General features: G+C 34.0%; 1 protein-coding gene across 1 annotated transcript in view; it reads right to left on the bottom strand.

The window, feature by feature from the left end:
* Elp4 (elongator acetyltransferase complex subunit 4) overlaps positions 1-22,574 on the bottom strand; it is a 167,787-nt gene that overhangs the window by 130,989 nt on the left and 14,224 nt on the right. Inside the window, exon 4 of the mRNA XM_013019520.1 lies at positions 6,956-7,084. Coding sequence (XP_012874974.1) covers positions 6,956-7,084 — 129 coding nt within the window. The remainder of the gene's footprint in view (positions 1-6,955; positions 7,085-22,574) is intronic.

Raw genomic sequence — 22,574 nt, 5'->3', positions numbered from 1 at the left:
GTCCAAAAATAAACCAAGTATTTCAATATAATAAACTAAGCATCATTTAAAAATTAGATGCTTACAAGATTTTATACACATGTGCACACACATGGTTCAATATTCCTTATAAAGTTAAAATTAAGGTTATAGAATAAAATATACTACATTACTCTAGACAGAAACAAGTCACATGTTAAAGTATGAGAGTGTAGATAAGCTATATTGGTTTGATCTTAACTTGGAATAATCATTAGTTCACAGAAAATAATTGTTTTGTATAATCTATTAATAATATGTCTAACAAATTTTTCTTCTAGAGGGAGACTAACTATAACATAGTAAATATCTACTAATTATTTTATTGCTTTGGATGGATTCTGGGCTGATTTAAATGAACACATTAGAAATCATCTCTCTGTTCTCTCTCTGTCTCTGTCTGTCTGTCTGTCTCTCTTTTATATAAACACACACACTTATACACACACACACTTGCTTTATCTCTCACTGTCTCATTCTTACTTTCTCTCTGTTGAATTGTTAACAACTTTCACCTAGCAAAAGCTTCTGGTAAAAGTCCCAAACCTATCTTTTTACATTGTCTTGAATATAACAAAACAGGCAATTTTGAGAATGTTCAACAAAACTAGAAAATATCTAAAGAAATATGGGAACAGAAATCCTTAATAAATGAAATATATAGATCCTTATTTTATATTTTACTAAGTGATTATTTTTATATAAGAAACACAATTTTACATAACATTTAAGACCAGTAGTTCAGATTAAATTAAATATCCAAAGACATCAAATTATACAGCAACATGGCATAAAACATGTTTAAGTCTAATTGGAACATTTGTCTCAGTCTGTGGGTTTGGCATTTATTTTCTAAATAAAATGCCTGATCATGCTTCCATAAGCTACTGCTTATTTTTATTAATGAAAGATATCAGTTACCTAATCTAACTTTTTCAATGCAATAATAGTATGTACAGAATTATGGCTCTCAAAGCATGATTTGTCCTTTTTGACTAATTGACAAATAAATTATAAGACTTTAAAGTCTCTTAAAAATAGGGTGTGAAGTTTTAAATGTAAAGTTATTAGTCTAAAACAATTTAAACAAGGTCTGTTCTTTGGCTTATAATCTATTCTTTATCCGGATTATAGTTCAGAATGTTTTTACTGCAATCTCTGCTAGAGCTCATCTTTTTATTGTATAAGTCCAAGCCCCCTTAATGTTTTTGAAAGGCCTTGACTAACTGAACTTTGATCTGATGTCTTCATTGAGAAAAACACCAGGTTGCCCATTTCGGATGCAAATCCCTCTGAGGCCCAATAGAATTTAGTAAAGACAGCAAAAAAGAAAAAAAACAGAAGTTTCCAGGATCCTCTTTGAGAATCCTGGGGCACACTGGTGTCCCTAATCCATGCAGTAGCATGGATTAAGGTAGGTGATAACCTTTCTTGATTCGAAAGAATAAGAGTGCCTACAAACTGGGTGGAGACTAGGATTTGGCTATAATAAAACACCATGCAATAAAAGCTTGGTCTATGTCAGAAGCCTCTGAAAAGGCCTCAATGTACCAAATTCCCAGGCCTAGTAGGGAAGCTTGCAAAAGCCTACCTGAATCAAATAAGCATGAATAATCTATTTTAGCAGACTTGCCCTGGGAAGAGAGAGAGAGAGAAAAGAGACTTTTCACTTCTTTTAAGTTTGAGTTAATAAATTTATCAGCAAACTAAAAGTTCTTGAAATCCTATACACTTGGAAACTTACTAAACTGCTAAGAAGCTAGGGATGCTTTTTGGGTTACTGTCTCTATTAATGTTTCCAATAACAATATTGATGTCATAGACATTTCACATTTCCATAAATTAAGGCAAAAGATTGATTTCATGCTGTGAGTTTACATGAAAGAATTCATGAAAATGTAAAAATAAAATTAGAAACTTTTCTCATAATTTTTATTTCAAAATTTATATTAGATATGACTGCTAAGATATTTATAAGTACACATAAAATTTTATTACTTATTAAAGAAAACAATGCATTCAGAAAAAAGAAAGTAAATATATTACTAAAGGACAAAACAATATTCCAAGTTCTCCGCCCCCCCACATGTAACTTAGAACTATAAAACTAACATTAAGTATTTCTTCAAAAAATGATACTAAATTTTAGTTGTAATGGTGAGTATTCATAAAGTGTCAATTTTATAAAATCAGATGTATTTTTATATCTAAATGTCATAAATAATTAGACAGTTTACTTAAACTACTTTTTAGCTTTTGTCATCAGTGGATGAGAGCAGAATGGATATAAAAATTCACTAGGCTAAAAGAAAATAAACTGTCATTGGGGTATAGAGAAAACAGAGCTATAAGACAGTACCATATCTTCTTACCTCTAGTATGTAGAAAATTTTCAGAAAAGAGCTGTATCACAAAGAGTCTAATTAAGACATTAAGACTGTTACTAGCGGTATTTTTTGTTTCTCAGTATAGCATAACAGAAAGTTAACCAGTTCCTAAGTCAATTTCAGTCTCAGTTCAATCATCAGACATAAAGCTAATCATTATTTTATTAGGTCCTTGTGAGAATAAAATGCAATATTGACAACGAATATTCTGTAAACTGTAATGTACTATGTAACTGTTCTTATTATCATTGTGTCATAATTCCCTAGTGAATCATAAATTCATCAGTGTCCTTTAATTACATTGCCTTAATAAAATATTTGTCACATATAGGATTGTTGTGACTAGGCCACTAAGATAAAAAACCAAAATGTAATGAGAATTTAGGAAATGCCCAATACAATGTCATGAATCTACGGAGCCACTGTAGCCCATGGTAGTAGAGCTCCACAATACTGAAAAATTAAATATCAGAATACACTGTAAGTAGCAATTTATGAGGAAGAAATAGGGTTTGATGGTTAGACAGGGAATAGAGGGCATGTCTACTTTGGAGAGAGAGAATCAAAATAACTAGATAAGGAAGAAGCATTTAAAAAATGATACACTGCTGAGCTCCAGTGACTCTGCCTGCAATCCTAGCTACTCAGGAGGCTGATATCTGAGGATCATGGTACAAAGCCAGACCGGGCAGGAAAGAACGTGAAACTCTTATCTCCAATAAACTACTAGAAAGCCAGAAGTGCCACTGTGGCTCAAGCAGTAGAGTGCTTGCCTTGAGCTGAAGAGTGCATAGACAGTGGCCAAGTTCAGAGTTCAAGGCCCAGGACTGACAAAAAAAAAAGACATATTCTTTGAACTGAAAGAAGCAGTGATTAATGCTTACTAAGGTACTGTTATTCAATGAAGTAAGAATATTCTATTTTTCCCCCTGTGGTGGCGATTTTACTGGGCTTTGAACTCAAAGCTTTATGCTTGCTTAGGTTTTTTACTCAACTGGTGCTCTACCATTTGAGCTATGATTCTAGTCCTGATTTTTGCTGGTTAATTGGACATAGAGACTTGTGGACTTTGTTTCCTGGGTGGCTTCAAATCTCTATACTCTGGATCTCAGCCTTTTGAATAGCCAAGATTATAGGTCTGAGTCACCAGTTCCTGACTCAGTATGTATATTCTTAACATTATTTGGCATTTCCTAAATGGTAATAGGAGAAAATTCTTTTTTTAAAAAAATTTTTAGGTATATATGTTTTATTGTAAAGATACTGTACAGAGGGGTTACAGTTACAGGAGTAAGGTAATGAGTACATTTCCTATGGAGTATTGTTACCCCCTCCTTTGTTTTTTCCCTTCCATCCCTTCCCTCCCTACGCTGTAAAGTTTGTTTTCAACATAGTAACTTTTTTTAAAAATAAATTTTTTATTGTAAAAATACCATATGGGGGTTGCATTACATGAGCAAGGTAATGAGTACATTTCCTATCAAGCATTGTTGCCTTCCTCCTTTGTTTTTCCTCTACCATCCCCTCTCTCCCACCTCTACAACTATACTCCCCCCCACCCAGTTGTAAAGTTCGTTTTTCAACAGTGTCTTGTACACCTCATTGTTATAATGGGTCAATCTATAAGCTATTTAACTCACCAACATAGTATCTCGTACATCTCATTGTTACAATGGGTCAACCTATATCCTGTTTCCGCATTTTGTTATTTCTCTTCCTCTCCCCAAATTAGAAAATGTATATACAAGATGCAGGGCATTGGAATCCAAAACAGTGAAAACAGGGGTTATACCATGGGGGAAGAAGAACATACCAAAGAAACAAAAAAATCCCATAGTACATTAAAAACCACATCGACAAAGATAAAACCTCTTGTGTTCCTATCTAGGGGTTCATTTTGCTTAGCATAATTTTATATGGTCATATCTACATAGCTTTTGACCTTTTCTGCTTGTCTGTTAAGATTATCCTAGACATATACTAGTTATTGCAAAGAAGGGAAACAATGGGACCTATGTTTCTTTGGGTCTGATTTACTTCACTTAATTTTTTACAAGTCTTTCCATTTAGGAGAAAATTCTTAAGGAAGGATTATACTAAAGGACAATTTCGTTACACAGCATACCTACTTTTCAATTTGTATTTTCCCCTCCTCACCTTCTTTCCTTTTTTTTTTTATTCTTAAACTTGGGCTGGCAAAGTAAGGGCTAGATTTATAAAGTAGATGATAATAAATTATGAACCAAATCCATCAATCTTGGTAAATGATCATTTATAAAATTACTATAATGGTGTATACATGTTAATTATATGAAAAAAATAACAAAAGATGATTCTATTTTCTAAGCCTTGACCACACTTGTAAATATAAAAAATATAAATTTGCTGGCTATAAAATCAGTAATTTAACATCTAATTTAAATATTATATAATTAAATCACCCAACAAGTAACTGTAAAACATTCACTAGATATTAGTAAAACAAATTAGTCAAAGTCTCTTTCTCCTCTTGAGCCAAAGACACTGATTATTAGTAATAAAGTACATATATATTGAAGAAATTTAACCAAAGTTAAACCAAGGATTGTATGATACTTTAAAAGAGTAGAATTAACCATTCTCACATCTCTCTCTCTTTCTCTTTATATATGTATATATATACACACACATATGTATATGGAAGTAGGAATATTATTCAACATTATAATTCATAGACAATGAATTAAAGAAGTTTTCTCCTCAATTCTAAAGAGATTTATAATAAGCAGTTGTAAGAGAAGATTTAAAGTTTCAATTGCTTGCATTGTTATTAGCAATATCATTTGAAGAATATAAATAACCAATGAAAAGAGTAATGCCTAACTAAGATAAGACTAAAAGTAAATGGCACAAAAAGTGATGTATATAATCTAAACCTCAAGTAGGATAATATTGTACAAAAGTCTAAACTTCACTTAGAGTTTAGATTCATTATTTAACTTGCAAAATGATCAGCACAAAAATTAGAACAGTCACTTCACCTAAGAGTCACTATTAAATTCAATTACATAAATAAAGTTCTTTATTATTAGGGTTCTCAAGTGCTAGTTCTATATTAGTCTGTTTTACTTTTTCACTTTTTATACTTTCTGAAGCAGACTAGCTACATATATCCTTGACTCTTTTTCTTTTTTGGTGCCAGTTCTGGGGCTTGAGCTCAGGGCCTTGGCACTGTTCCTAAGGCTCTTTTGCTCAAGGCTAGGACTCTACCACTTGAGCCATAACACCACTTCTGCTTTTTCAGTGTACAGGGTACTAAGGAATCAAACCCAGGGCTTCATGCATTCTAGCTGTACCACTGAGCCACCTTTCCAGCCAATTCTGGTCTCTTATACCTAGTTCTCAAATGCATTTGAAGGGAGATTATGCTTTTAACACCTTCTGATTACAGAGAACTTCCCTTTTTAAAATGAAAATGAACCCAACATTAGTTGTAATAACTGATGAATATCTGGATTTATTTTAATTTTTGGTATTAAAAATATACTGTGATGCCCAGTACTGGTGGTCATGCCTATAATCCAAGACATTCAGGAGGCTGAGATCTGAGGATCATAAGCAAGAAAGTCCATGAAACTCTTAACATCAATTAACCACCAAAAGCTGGACGAGGAGCTTCTGTCCTCAGAAAAGACAACATGGAATACTGGAATATGGAATGTGGAAGAGCAGAGACTAGGATGGACTATGAAAACTGTTTTGTTTAGATTTAAATTTTTCTCTCTTTTCTACCAAAATGATAAAGACCAGAAGATAGTAAAGTCTTCTGAAAAGTGGAAAAGAAAACAATCAGGTGAAGAACTTCATTTTAAACGATCAAAGCCTTCCCTAGGAGAACAGTTCATGAGTTTCACTGGACAGAATCAATGACATCTGTTGTTCTCAGAAATTTCTCTTCCATTTCTGGTCTCTTATTCGTATCTAGATAGGGAAGGTTACCAAGTAGCTGAGTTATAAAATGTGATCTTTGAAAATGTATAGGAATGAAAACAATAATTCTAAATAACTACCTCTTATATTGAATATAGGAATCATAACAGATAAAATAGCGTGATTATGATATCACTTACTCTGTCTTTTAACCCTGTAATAAAGCATTCTATATGAGGATTATAGAAGAAATAAAATAATACATTTTTGTAAGAAAAAAAATTTAATTTCCCAGATAAGGCAATGTGTGTGTGTGTGTGTGTGTGTGTGTGTATTTGTGTCTCTGTATGTGTGAATGATAAAAGTACATTATATATATGAACACACACACATATGTACAAGGTTATAATAAACCTCATTCAGTATGATTAGCATATACTAGTAAAAAACCAATCTGCCATCATTTTATTTGGAAGAAAAGCATCACTTTTAGCACATAATCGACAAATGAACTATCTAAGTGTTTAAACTAATGAATATAGTTTGTACTGCATTAAAAAATAAGAGGTACCACAAGGGGTTGTATAAAATGGAAATAAATGCATTTGCAAATTTTAGAAAGAGTTTGTATATTGACTTGCCTCCATCTTGGGTAATAATTGGTAACGCCAAGCTATCTTCATCTTTGTATTATTTTCTGCTGTTTTATGACATATGTCTTCATCAAGTTCCTTTTTTGAATTGTCATCACGTAACGGTGCAGGGAGTTCCTAAGAAAACAAATGACACATTATTGAACATCTATGGTAAAAAAGACAATTTCTTGAATCTTGATGTTAGCAAAAGTATGTAACTCTGCCTTTTATAAAAAAAACTTATACCTTAACATTAAGCATTAATTCATAATAATACAGGCAACTATGAAACGAAAGAACGAGTTATATCAAACATGAAGTTTTTAGGTGGAAACTGGGAAGCTGAAGGAAGCCCCCAACCATTATCAGTGACTAAAATTTGTACACTAGCTAAAAGGTACATCTCACAAGTTAACTGGGCCACCTCACAACTGGGTACAACTCACAAGTTAACTGTACCTTAACTGGCTTTCTTGGATTACTTTCTAAACAGAATTGCAAGATTGTTAGTGTTGACCATACCACAAAGATCAAAAGATGCCCTACACTCCTAGTTTATGGTAAAAGCATAAATGATGTCTTCTGGTCCCATTGTCAGTTTGTCAATCAAAAATTTTTGCTAACTGAATTTCCCACATCACTTCCTAAAATCAGGTAGGAAAATGACTTTTTGGTTTTCCCTTTCACCCTCTACACCCTTTTTTAAGAGCAAAAGAAACCAACATCATTGGAGGGAAAATGAAGCAAAATAGACAGATGACGAGACAGGGAAACTGAATTATATTTAACAAATATCAAGAGTGCCAGACTCAGACATTAGAACTACGATGTTAAGATACAGGTCAGGGAGGCATAAGAGTGGCTATCTTCATCTCTCCTTTAAAATGGTGAAAAATTTAAACTCTCTAGGAATGAGACAGAAAGGATGGAAGGCATGTTAATCAAAAAGAAGTCCTAAAGATTACCTGCCTTTTATGTAGGCCACACCCAATGTACCCATCCAGAACCACTGTGTCAGGATTAAGAGTTGCAAGAGGACATTCTTCCAGCTCACACAGTATAAAGACAAAAATGAGTGCTGGTGGCTCACACTAGCCTGTCAAGAAGCTGAGGACTAAAGGATCAAGATTAGAAGTCAGTCCAGGCAGGAAAGTTCGATTCATCTCCAATTAACCAGTAAAATACTGGATTGGAGATGTGGCTCAAGTGACAAAGTACCATCTTTAAACAAGAAAGCCAAGAGAGTTCAAACCTTGGTACTTGCATGCACGCACATATACACATATACACACAGTATAAAAGTCACAGGCAAGAACCACTATCTTGAATCTTTAACTTTCATTTCCTAGGTGGCAAGCAGGAAATAATTTTTTTTTCCATTTCTCCCTATATTAGCCAATTACACTTAAATTCCTGTAAAACAACAAAAAGATAGTTTCTAATCCATCACGAGCCTAAGCTCTTTTTTTTTTTTTTTGTTTGTAATGGGGCCTTAACTCTGGGCCTGGGTGCGGTCCCTCAGCTCTTCAGCTCAAGGATAGCACCCTACCACTTGAGCCAGAGCACCACTTCGGGCTTTTTTCTGTTTATGTGATGCTGAGGATTCAAACCCAGGGCCTCATGTATGCAAGGCAAGCATTCTACCACTGAGCCAATTTCCCAGCCCCTAAGCTCATTTTTAAGAAAATTTATATACTGAAAGCAAAGTCTGAGAATCATCACATATGTATTATATGTAATTATTGTTAGGCCTGACACAAGGTAAATATAAAATACATGTGCAATGATTACTGGTTTGCAATTCTAGAATTGAAGAAATTCATTCACCAAAATAATGGAGGGAAGTAACAACCAAGAATAAAGATGTTTATTTTTAAAAGTAAGCTTTATACCTGCAAGCTTATATTTACTTAACAATGCAAACACAGCTTAAAAATCTTTGATTAAATGAAGATTTACTGAACTCTAATGTAATGCTTTGGAAGATAATGTACAGTGACTATAAAAAACACAGAAAGCATTTTCTTTTCTGATATTTTTGGTGAGGAAATACTATAGAAATAATAGTATTTCAAAACAAGTTTCTTGAAGAAGAAAAAACACATGACAGGATTTTTTTATTAGACAGAATTACAAAGCAAGTCTGGAGCTTTGATAAAATGTAATTTTATACTGTTATAAATTAGTCTAAGTGGCAAATTTTACTCCTACCTGATTTAGATGATCATATTTAGATACAACTTTGGACTTTGCAGTTTAGAATTGATACAGGAACATTAAGATTTGTGGGGCTGATGTGATGGACAGTGCAGTAGTCCCTGGTTAACTGCTGATGATTAGTTTCAGGAACCCACAGATAACAAAATTTGTGGAGACTCATGTCTCTTATATAACATGAGCTATATATATATGTGTGTATATATATACACACATATATATGTATATATATGATCTACATACTTTCATGCTTTCAATAATCTGTAGTTTAATAAATGCTATATACATATACACATACACATATATGTGTATATATATATATATATATATATATAATTAGTGTTTAGACAATGACAAGGAAAAAGTCTGTAAATGCACACTTGCATTCTACAACTCAAGCCAGGCTCTGCTATCAAGTGTAGCTTTTTCTGTTGAGATGAGGTCTTTTAAGGCTTTTGCACAGAACTGGTTCAAACAGCAATCCTTATGATCTTTGCTTCCAGAGCAGCCAGGATTACAGGCAGGAGCCACCAATTCTCTTTATTGGTTCTTGCTACGATTCAACCATAGCATCCTTAGTTAATCTCTTAGTTTATAAGAAGGCAGAACTTCATTTTGAATTTTGTTTAACTTCCATTTTATTTCAAAATGGATAGTACATACATAGGAAGTTCTGAATTTTACTAACTCTAAATATTTACTATTGCTATCTTGCATAAAATGGCAAGTGATTTGTGCATTTGGGTATTTGATACAAAAACCACTCTGTAGAAGAATATAATTATCATAAACTCATTAGTATTTCCCCCCCCCCCCCCTCGGTCATGGGGCCTGAACTCTGGGCCTGGGCGCTATCCCTCAACCTTTCAGCTCAAGGCTAGCACTCTACTACTTAAGCCACAGCGCCACTTTGGGCTTTTTTTTGTTTTGTTTTGCTTATGTGGTGCTGAGGAATTGAATCCAGGGCCTCATGCATGTGAGGCAAGCAATCTACCACTGAGCCACGTTCCCAGCCCCAAGAAATAGCCACGTTCCCAGCCCCAAGAAATAATACTTACCTTTTTCTTGTGTGTGTGTTTGTATGTGTTTTGTTGGTTGTGGGGCTTGAACTCTCCGCTTGGGTGCTGTCCCTCAGCTCTTCAGCCCAAGGCTAGTGCTCTACCGCTTGAGCCATAGCACCACTTCCTCATTAGTTATTATTAATATTATTTTTTGGTTGGTCGTGGGGCTTGAACTCTGGGCCTGGGCGCTGTCCCTCAGCTCTTCAGATCAAAGTGAGTGCTCTGCCACTTGGGCCACAGTCCCACTTCCGGTTTTCTGGTGGTTTAGTGGAGATAAGAGTTTCACGGACTTTCCTGCCCGGGCTGGCTTTGAACTGCGATCCTCAGATCTCAGCCTCCTAAGTAGCTAGGATTACAGGCGTGAGCCACCAGCGCCCGGCTTCATTAGTTATTTTTTATCTCATATTTTTCTAACAAGTACATTCTGCTTTCATTTTATTTTATTTTTTATGTTTTTAGGTTCAGACAAGAACTCAAACTCAGTACCTGACACTTTCACTCATCAGCTAGCACTCTATCAACTGAGCCACACTTCCAACCTCACTTTCTCCTTTCAAACTTTAAACTTTCAGAGACCACAATAATAAAAGCAAAAATTTCCATTAGGTACTAAGGATGTAGCTCAATGGTAGAGCATGTGAGACATTGGTCTCATCTCTAACAAAGCACAACAACATAACAACAATAAAATGAGTCAAGGGAAATAAACTCCTAAAAAATATAGAGAAGAGGTGACATGAACAAATTACACAAGCTGTAGAATAGTGTATCTGAAAAAAATAGTAGAAACTACTGTCTTCGGGAAAAAATAACTGAAGAAAAAGAAAAAAAAAATCCTTCAAGGGTTCTTTCCATTGCAAATTGTCAGGTTAAACAAAAAAAATTATAAGAAAATGCAAAAAGCCTTATATACAAAACAACTTTTAAAAGGAAGTCCACTACACTACATAATTTTTTCTAGTTTTACAATGCTTTGAAAGCAAACATTTAAAAATATATTTACTGTTATTATAAAGGTTATATTACATAGAAGATACACTTATATAAGTCAGGTAATGAATACATTTCTTTTTTTCATTTAATTTTATTGTAAAGGTGATGTACAGAGGGGTTACAGTTACGTAAGTTTTTAAGTTCATCAATTTTTTTTGCCATTCGATACCAGCCAGGGTAAAAAGTTACTGGTTGAGTTCAGATCTCTGTAACTCCAATGCAGCTTTAAGTACAGTTGTAAACCTGTAGACAGCTCCTAGCTGTCTACCCTCCTTTTTTGTGACTCCTTGATCTAGTCAGAGATGATCATTGGTATAATTGTATAGCTTTATATAATGTGTTTCAAATCAAATGAAAAAAATTAATGTGGTCATAAATCCCCCATTTAAATGGAATGCTGAAGAGCTAACAATAAAGCTCTTTAATATTCAACTGTCACAAATATAAATCAAAGGTCATGGCTATCTTGTGGTACTGAAAATTCCAGTCTTTAGTTTTTAACTCACAGCAACAAAAGGTACAATTGTATAAAGTTTTCCTAATAGAAAGTATAGAAATTTTACATTCTTTTCTCCAATTCAGTGCCTAGAGTTCTATGGAATTAAATCTTTATATTTTAATCAAGTAAAACAGGTAGTGATACTAATATGAATACAAAAGTGCCATTACTTTTGAAAAAACAACAGCTTAAAATTTTAAAGCACTTTATAAAAACCAAATTATTGATGCCAAAATATACTTCAGTATTGGTATATCTTTCCATCAGAAACATTTCTCCTCCTCCATAAGATACTGAATATATTGCTTCCATTTTCAATTCATGCCTTTTGTGCCTACTGCAACATGGTCTTTGTTTTGGCAGATGTACAAACAAAATCTGATTCCAACAGTTTGACCCTTCTCACTTTTTATATTCTCTAGGGCATAATAAAACCCAAGATACAATCCCTCAGCAGTTAATGAAGCTTAACCTCACACCCTCTTAATTACCAATGCATTACACCAACTATGGGCATCATACTCCTCTCTAAGCTATTTTGCAATTCAGCAGAAGTACTATGGGTTATTATGTAGCAACATAATCCATGCAGCATGAGAAATCCTTCTTAAAAATAAAATCCTTTGATCCTTGCAGGTTAGAGTAACTGTATAATTAATACTACTTAAGCATTATCCATGTATCAGGAAGTATATTGTACCAATAATTATGCTACTTGATTTTGTTTGGTGTTTTGGCAACTTTTAATTTCTAAAAGTTGGAAAAGAGAAGAAATCCAAAGATGAAGGTGACTTGTAACTATAATTTGAATGACAGAATTCCAGACAACTAAGTATATATTAGTGGTATATTGTTAACATTTTGTTTACTTAAAATATTAAAACATGTGAAGGAATAACTTCAGTTGTTCATTTTTTAATACATTTAGAAAAATGTCATAGAAAATGTGTGAAGTTGGAGGTCAGGGAATCTGAGGTTAAATTTTTTTTCAACAAATGGATTTTAAGATTACTAATTAGCAAATTATTTTATCTCCATGCACATTTTAATGTAAATTCAGTACAGTAAGGCTTTTGATCTCATTGCAATTAATTGTTTCCTCAAATATAAAAGTTATCAAATTAACATTGTTATAGAAAGATTATAATATTGGTTTGATAAAACCCCCAAATGAAGCTGTTGCTAAAATGATAGTTCCTGTTTGGCAACTACATCGATTACATACATGAAACAGAAAATAGAAAAGAAAATCAGTGGGATAAGAATTGTGCTTTTAAATACATTTACTTAACACATTTCATTTAAAATGTAAATAAAAAATATATTGAGATCGGATCATCTTCTTTTTTTCATAAGTAAGAAGGAGGAGCATAACACAAGAAACAAGAAATAGAAGTCTATATTAAGCATTTAGAAAGCAGGGAAAGTTAAGGAAAATTATAATCTAATCATATAAAAATATTTCATCCTAAAACATTATGTATTAAAGGTATGAATTACAAAAGGATCCTAAAGCATTTTAGACATGTAATTCATCTCTGAACTCTAATCTAGTAATGAGGCTCAGAAATAAAATACAGGCAGATTTAAATTTCTTACCTAGGGCTTATCTAGGTCTTGTCTGCTCAAGAAAAGGCCAAAAGCTACATACATATACTGTATGAGATGATGTTAAGCAAAATGAACCCCAAGCAAAATGAACCCCAAGATAGAGACACAAATATCTTTTTTCTTACTTGCTATTGTTTCTAGTGTATTTATAATGTACTATAATTTATAGTGTAATTATAATGTATCTAGTGTATTTATAATTTATAATATATAATGTTTTTTGTTGCTTTGTATGTTCCTCCTCCATGGTATAACCCCTGTTTTCACTGTATTTGATGTCGGTACCCTGCATCTTGTATATACACTTCTCTAATTCAGGGAGGGGAAGGAAAAAAACAAAACGCTTAAATAAGGATACAGGTTGACCCACTGTAACAATGAGATGTACAAAATGAACTTTACAACTTTGGCAGGGAAAGGGGGGGGCTAGTTGTGGAGGTAGGAGGGAAGGGATTGAAGGGGGGAAAACAAAGGAGGAGGCAACAATGCTCAATAGGAAATGTACTCATTACCTTGTTCATGTAACTGTAACCCCTCTGTACAGCATTTTTACAATAAAAACGTACAAAAAAAGTTTGCTTGCACCATAAGCAGCAATATAAATCTTGACCCAGGCAGCCTTGTTTTCTTCAATGTCTGCTCATACATTTATAAAAAAAAAAAAATCAGAGCTGGCTGAAGGTGGCTCAGTGTTAGTGCTTGCCTTGCATGTATGAGGCCCTAGGTTTAATTCCTTAGTACCACATAAGCAGAAAAAGCTGGAAGTGGCACTGTGGCTCAAGTGGAAGAGCGCTAGGGTTTAGCTGAAGAGTTGAGCGACAGCTCCCAGGCCTAGAGTTCATGTAATTATTAATTTTTAAACCAATTTCTCTATATATTGAACTAAGATATAGAATTTGCCAATTTTATGTCAAAATACACAATCTGTTTTGTATATTACTTCAAAATGTGCTTTCTGAAATTATAGCATGGTAGCAAACTTTGGGTATCATTTGTAATGACCTCATTATTCACATGATGGAAAATTCAAAATATTAGAAACAAATATAGAAAGTGAGCCCCTTTGAAAAGATACAGGGATCGAATTATTCACTCACAACCTAAGGAAGAGTAGATTTTAAATATATCACTTCCCAGACTGCCTTCCCTACCCTGCAGCACTTTTATGTTCCCCTAATAATGTTTTACAAAACTCTCAAACTCCTTTTTCATAAAAAAAATGTGCTTTCTGAACACATTTCTTAAGAAAGCCTGCAGTAAGAAATCACACGCTTTTCCTTAAAAGAGAAACAGGATGAATTATTAGTATTTATTTGAAGTTTTCTTTTGTTAGTTTCCTTTACAAAGTAAAGGTTCATTTATCAAATGCAATCTTTCTTCTGATTCTGTGTATTGTAAATCAATACAAATCATACTCAAAGGGAAAAGACAGTATCGTGTAAATAATTCTATAGTGAGAGTAAAGAGAAGAGCTAGGTGCTTGGGGCTCATGCCTGTAATCCTAGCTACTCAGCAAGCTGAGATCTGAGGATCATGGTTCAAAGCCAGCCTGGGCAGGAAAGTCTGTGAGAGGCTTATCTCCAATTAACCACCAGTAAACTTGAGTGGCACTGTGGCTCAAAGTGTAGAGCTCTAGACTTGAGCAAAAGAGCTCAGGGACTGCTCCCAGGCCTTGAGTTCAAGCCCAACAACCAACAAAAAAAGAAAAAAAGAAAAAGAAAGTGAAGAGAAGCTACTACTAAGGTAAGTACTACTGTTGAAACCTTGTGAAATCAGTAATTATGCATTATAGATGTTTATATATAAATGTATTATATACATTTAATACATGTTTATAAACAGACATATAAATGTCTTTATACATCTATGCATGTGTATATATATATATATATGTAAACAATATGCTTCTATTAGGAATAATAAAGATACGTTTTATGAATTTATTTTTATTTTTATTTATTTATTTTTTTTGTCCGTTGTAGGGCTTGAAGTCTGGGCCTGGGTGTTGTCCCTCAGCTCTAGCACTCTACCACGTGAGTCACAGCACCACTTCTGGCTTTTTCTGCTTATGTGGTCCTGAGGAATCAAACCAAGGAACTCATGCATGAGAAGTAGGCACTCTACCACTAATCCACTTCCCAGCCCCACATTTTATGAAATATTTTTAAAAATGAAGTTTCATTTGATCATTGTTATTTGCAGGTTTAGTTAGAAAAATTGTGTGTAGTAAATCCCTTCAATAAATATTTACTGCATTTGAATATATATTAACCTGATTTTCAAAAAGCATGTCAATCCATATTAAGCAAACATGTTCTACAGTAACTATTTGAATTACAGTAGGTTAGGTTACTAAAAGATCTGTCACAAAATTAAGTATCTCAAATAAGAATGAACTAGGATATTTTCTAAATACTTGATGTGACTCAATTCCAAATTTTAAAAGAAAATGTGACAATGATCTTTATTATCAATATCACTTCTTACTTAGAGGTCAAAGAGGTTGAAAAGAATTGGAAAGAAAATACTGTACAGTTTCAAAGGTATTTACTATCAAAGAAATCTCAATTAGGAATAGGGTGAGACACTATCTTCATTTAAAAAGACCTGCATAATTATTTACCACAGCTAAGATATGGAACCAACCCAGATGCCCCTCAGTAGATGAATGGATCAAGAAAATGTGGTATATATACACAATGGAATTCTATGCCTCCATCAGAAAGAATGACATTGCCCCATTTGTTAGAAAATGGAAAGACTTGGAAAAATTATATTAAGTGAAGTAAGCCAGGCCCAAAGAAACATAGGTCCCATGGTTTCCCTTATTTGCAATAACTAGTATATGTCTGAGACAAGCAGGAAGGGCCAGATAAGTTGATGTTAGGCGAAATGAACCCCAAGATAAGGACTTAAATGTTTTTTCTTTCTTGCTATTGTTTCTAACATATTTATAAGATGATTTTTTGTTGCTTTTTATGTCCCTCTCCCATGGTATAACCCCTGTTTTAACTGTATTAGATGTTGGTATAATTTGTGGAGGGGAAGGGAAAAAACAAACTGTTTAAATAGGAATACAGGTGGACCCATTGCAACAATGAAATGTAAAAGACGTTATGTTGAAAAACAAACTTTAGAACTTGTGTGGGGGGGGAGATGGGAGGGCAGGGATGGCAAAGGGAAACAAAGGAAGAGGCAACAATGCTTGATAAGAAATGTGCTCATTACCTTGCTCATATAATTGTAACCCCTCTGTACAGTATTTTCACAATTAAAGAAAACTTATTAATAAAAAAAGTCCTGCATAACTAAATGCTTAGCTCAAAAACAACTAAGACTAGTTTTCTTTGTTTGTAGTCATTTCATTTTTCCAGAATAATACCACTGTACAGAAAAATATTACAAATAAAAGTCCTTAAGGCATCCAGGGACTATGTGGGATTCCAAATGTTATTTTTATTAAATTAGTAAATTACTTTCTATGTAATATTTGGTGTCAATAGAATAATACTGATGGTCTTTCTGTTCTCTGGTAACTGAAAAGTAGAGGCAAATGCCTGTTTCTTTTAATTCTAAAGCACTTTGTATGGTATAATCTACTCTTGTTTTTAGTGCTGAGGATTCACTTCAGGCTTTCAGATATACTAAGCACATACTCCACTACTGAGTTACACCCTAGCTCTATCTTTTTTTTTTGGTCAGTCGTGGGGGCTGAACTCTGGACCTGGACGTTGTCCTTCAGCTCTTCAGCTCAAGACTAGTGCCCTATCACTTGAGCCACAGCACCACTTCTGGCTTCTTTTCTTTTTCTTTTTTCTTTCTTTTTTTTTTTTGCTTTTGTGATGCTGAGGAATCGAACCCAGGGCCTCATGCATGCAAAGCAAGCACTCTACCACTCAGCTACCTTCCCAGCCCCCCTAGCTCTATCTTAATCTTGTTATAAGAAGTAAAAGTAAAGTATATCTTATACACATGGACTGTTGGAAAATATCTACAGAAATAATTAACATATTTTAAAGGCCTTTAATTTAATTAACATATAATTTGAAAAGATGGATCTGGCAAACTAAGGCTACATTTTATGTCAGTTTGTAATTAACAAAGCACTAGCTGAGGAGAATGCCTTGTCTGGGCTTTACACATGGCCAAGTTATCCTTTGTATAGTCTGTCTATATTACTTACAACCATGTGTAACATATCCCATTAAGTGGAATAACTTGTTACTTTCATGAGTAGATGAAATATTATTGTTAGATTTTATTGCTGTTTTCCAGAACTTGAAGTCATTTGTCCCTCTCAAAAGGACTGACCGCCTTTTTCTTTTGAAAAAAATTCAGGGGACAATGAAGTCTACTCCCCATTTTGACTTTGTATAGCTTCTCTGCAAAAATAATGAAGGTCTGTATGATAGTTTTAAGATTTTTAACATCTAAATGTAACAATAAGGACAACCATTTTTATGCGTTCAAGAAACCTTTGAATGCAAACTTAAGGCTGTAATAGGGTTTAGACAGTAAAGCTTCGGATTTTTACATTTTTAATTTAGAACTCTGGAATAATGTAAGTTTAAGCAATTTGCACAAGGTCTTGCAGGTTGTTAGAAAATTACAGAGAAATTAAAATCCAGGGTCAGATTCCAAATTAATTTTACCCTCTTTATGGTAAATATACCATCAAAGTGTAACTTTTCTACATGCAAAATTCCTTTCTTCTGTTGACTGATGTACAAACATCAATATCTAATGTGTGTTTAGTGTTCCAGCAGCAATTCTTACTAGCTAGGGATGGAGAGAGCAGAGTAGGTTTATTTTTCTTTAAATTTTTATCTTACCCTTCATTTCTCTACTGGAAAATCAAGCACATGCCATCTTTAAAAGCTGGCTATAAATGTAGGTCACTGGAAGCAGTGCTGAGCTTTTTGCATGCTTTTTCTTAGTCCTTTCAGTTTGCCAAAGAAGCTCTAACTGTGGCTGCCAGGGAAGAATTTAGAATTTTAAATAAGCTCTCACAGTAGTCAGGGGGGAGAAAAAGAGCGGAAACCCTGGGGTCAAACAGCAAATTTCCGGCTCAACTAGCACTCCAGAGTAGTAAGCCTTGAACAGTGTATGGGTTGTCTAATAATTGTCTAAGAAAATAAAATCTGAGAAAGAAATGAAGGAACTCATTACAGCTCTGTATACAAAGGTTTAGCTTATGTTTGTATTTATATCATAGACAGTGTTAACATAGTTGTAAGGGGATACAGTATATATTTACTGGAAAAAGTAAAATGCATAGTAAAATATAAGGTATTAAGCATGTATAAGGATGTTCAATAGTATACTTGGCCATTGAACTGTCAGTTCTTTACTTTCACTCTTATCTCTTCCACATTGTGTCAAAACTGTTTCATCTGAAATTTTTTTATATTCTTTCTATTCTGAAAACTCATAGTGTACTACAATGCAGAAAGAGCAGTGATCAGTCACTGTATTCTAGCTTTGAATCTGTGATCAGTGTTTAAGAAATGGATGGCAAATATATTCTCTTGAATCTTTAATATCAAATTAACAGAAGGAAAATAAAGATTTGTAGTAGTAATTCAAACTGCATACCATCTAGAAAATAATATTATTTTTCTAATTCTGAATAAACTAATATCTTTTAGTTAAACTGAAGAATCAATTAAACTATCAAATATAGTGTATATTTGTTCAAAGCTGACAAAAATGTAAAAGTGTATTCTTGGAGAATAATGCTTTCAAATGATAAGGGTATTACAAAGTTATACTTGTGAAATCTTGGTGTTCATAAAAAAGAAGCTTAAAGTCACCATAATTTTTCATGTTTTACTAACTTACTTCATTATTAATGATCCTGTTGCTATGAGTAAACAAATATGTTTTGCCTTATTATTAATGAAGTTTTACTCATTCTGAAACTAGGTTATTATAAAATTGCTAATCATTTTCAATTATTAAATATTCTTATATGCAGTCTCACTTTAATTCATTTTAAATTTAAACTATTAATTTAATATGGTGTTTAAAATATTGTAAGTTCCAGGCATTAGGTTAACACATCAATATAGCTCTAACACTCCTGCTGGTAATCATTTACTTATCCTGATCATATATTTAAAAAAAATTATGCCTATAATCCTAAGTGCTCAGGAGGCTGAGCATTGAGGATTGAGGTTTGAAGCCAGACTGGGCAGGAAAGTCTGTGAGACTCTTATCCCTAATTAACCATCAAAAAGCCAGAAGTATAGCTGTGGCTTAAGAAGAAGAGCTCTAGTCTTAAGCGAAAAAGCCAAGCCTGCACAAAAACAAAATAAACAAATAAACCAGTTAAGCTTATTTAGAACATCCTAGTTGCCCACTTTGCTTGTACTGCTCATGTTAAACAGCAAGATAATACCCAAAACTAACGCAATGAGTAAAGAAAGTAAAGAAAGCTATCTCTAGATAGCTGCTTCATATGTCATTAAAAGTACAAAAAAAGCAGGGCACCAGTGGCTCACGCCTTTAATCCTAGCTACTCAGGAGGCTGAGATCTCAGGACTGTGGTTCAAAGCTAGCCAGAACAGAAAAGTCACTGTGAGACTCTTGCTCCAATTAACCTAACTACTCATAAGCTGGAACTGGTGCTGTGGCGTAAAGTGGTAGAGTGGTATCTCTGAGAAAAAGAGCTCAGTGACAGGGCCTAGGGCCCTGTGTTCAAGGCTATGACCAATAGAAAATAAAGAACAAAAAGAATATAATATAAAATTCTAGTATTTTAATCTTCTAAATATATGTCAGTTGTGTATATATTATTGTTTCATGAAAAATCAGTGCACTAATAAGTATTTAGTTACTTTAAGATAAAAATGGAATTTTTATTATTTTAGGTTTACATTCCATACAAGGTTGTTTTTTTGGCGGGGAGGGGGGAGATCATCATCACTACATTTGCAATGATCAAGAAAATTCCTTAAATAAGAAAGTTAACTGAAGAATACTTATCATATGTGTTCTTAAAAGTTTTCACGGGCTGGGAAGGTGGCTCAGTGGTAGAGCGCTTGCCTTGCATGCTCGAGGCCCTGGGTTCGATTCCTCAGCACCACATAAGCAAAAAGAAAAAAGCCGGAAGTGGCGCTGTGGCTCACGTTGTAGAGCGCTAGCCTTGAGCTGAAGAGCTGAGGGACAGCGCCAGGCCCAGAGTTCAGGCCCCACAACCGGACCAAAAAAAAAAAAAAAAAAAGTTTTCACAACATCATGTATATTATTCAAAAAAGGTTTCTTTTAGGAGTACAGTTCTTCAGAGCTACGTCCTAATGCTAACACTTTCTGAAGGAGCTTTGACTACAAGAGGTATTGAACAAGTTTTCAAAGGATGACGGATAAATTGCCAAATAGTTATATATCTTAAGACTGTTGAGGCTTTTTAGCCTTTACTTGTCTTTTAGTTATATACAGTTTTAAACTAATTATCATATATAAGATTATCTTTCCCTTTTCTTGTACCAAAAATATGTACATTAGCTCTAAGTATAGAAATGCCCAGTTATATATCATGAAATTAAATCTAAGCAATTAGAGCATTATTTTTTCCTGTACTGCTTCTCTAAACACTTTTTTTTGGGGGGGGGGGCTGTCCGGTTGGGGCCTGAACTCTGGGCCTGGGCACTGTCCCTCAGCTCTTCAGCTCAAGGCTAGCGCTCTACCACTTGAGCCACAGTGCCACTTCCAGCTTTTTTCTTTTTTTTTTGCTCATGTGGTGCTGAGGAATCGAACCCAGGGACTCAGGCATGCAAGGCAAGCACTCTACCACTGAGCCACCTTCCCAGCCCCTTCTCTAAACACTTTAATTCTTTGATTTTGGTCTTTCATTGTTGAACATAAAAATTGACATTTTTGAATACTACATAAACAAATAGTCTTGTCTATATTAGTATTCAACACATTTTGTACTATAAAATATTTAGTTATTAGAGAAACACTAAAAATGTCTTTTCAATGGTGTTATGAAGAAGTAAATAAGCCAGGCACTGGTAGCTTATGCCCATAATCCTAGTCTAAAATAAATGAAACACAGTTTAGGTACACTCTAGGCAGAAAGGAAGACCCTCTTTCAAAAATAATCAGGAAAGAAAAAGGCTGGACATGTGGCTCATTGGTACAGTACTTGCCTAGTAAGTAGAAGCTCCTGAGTTGAGATCCTAATACCATTTCAAAAAAGAATATGAATATTTGCTGGGTGCCAGTGGCTCCTATCTATAATTATAGTTGTTCAGGAGGCTGAGATCTGAGAATCATGGTTTGAAACTAGCCCTGGGATTAAAAATTATCCATGAGTTCTTATTCCCAAGTAACCAGCAAAATGTCAGAAGTGAAAGTGTTGCTCAAGTGATAGGGTGCCACCATGAAGAAAATGTCTGGTGAGAATGAGAGCCCTGAGTTCAAGCCCCAGTACTGGCACAAATAAAAACTATTCCATCAAAACTGCCTATATTAAATCAACATGTAAAAATCAGCACAATTTTTTTTTGCTATGACACCTGACTTTCACATATTTTTGGTCCAGTAATTTTCTCTAGTGCTAGTTTAAAATAACATTAATATTTCCTTACCTCTTATGTGAATTAAAAGCTGGCAAAAGCCTTGCAAGAACACTAACTTAAAGCCAGGCACTGGTGGCTCACCCTTGTAATCCTAACTATTCAGGAGGCTGAGATCTAAGGATCACAGTTTGAAGCTAGCCTAGGCAGGAAAGTTTATGAGATTAGTATCACCAATTAATCACCAAAAAAACTAGAAGTAGAGTTGGGGCTCAAGTGGTAGAGTGTGAGCCCTTAGGGAAAAAAACTCAAGGACAGTATTTAGACCCTCCCTTGAGTTCAACCCTAAAACCAGGAAAAAAAAAAAAAGAACACAAACTTGAAATGGAATTTTATGTTCAAGTAAATTTGATAGTTTTCTTACATAAAAACGAACACAAACATGACCAAATGTAGATTCATGCCTGGACTGGAGGCTAAGACAGAAAGATTGTGAATTTGAGACAAATGTTAATTAGCTGCATAGTGAAAACCTATCTCAAATATATATATATAGAGAGAGAGAGAGAGAGAGATAAGTAAAAATATTCCTGTTCACAAACAAGACCATACTAAAACTACCAGCACGAGTATGTTTATTGCAGCATTATTTACCATAGCTAAGATATGGAACCAACCCAGATGCCCCTCAGTAGATGAATGGATCAAGAAAATGTGGTATA

Source organism: Dipodomys ordii, unplaced genomic scaffold (assembly GCF_000151885.1).
Source record: "Dipodomys ordii isolate 6190 unplaced genomic scaffold, Dord_2.0 Scaffold46, whole genome shotgun sequence".
Classification (NCBI taxonomy): domain Eukaryota; kingdom Metazoa; phylum Chordata; class Mammalia; order Rodentia; family Heteromyidae; genus Dipodomys; species Dipodomys ordii.
This window is presented reverse-complemented; position numbering and strand designations above follow the sequence as displayed.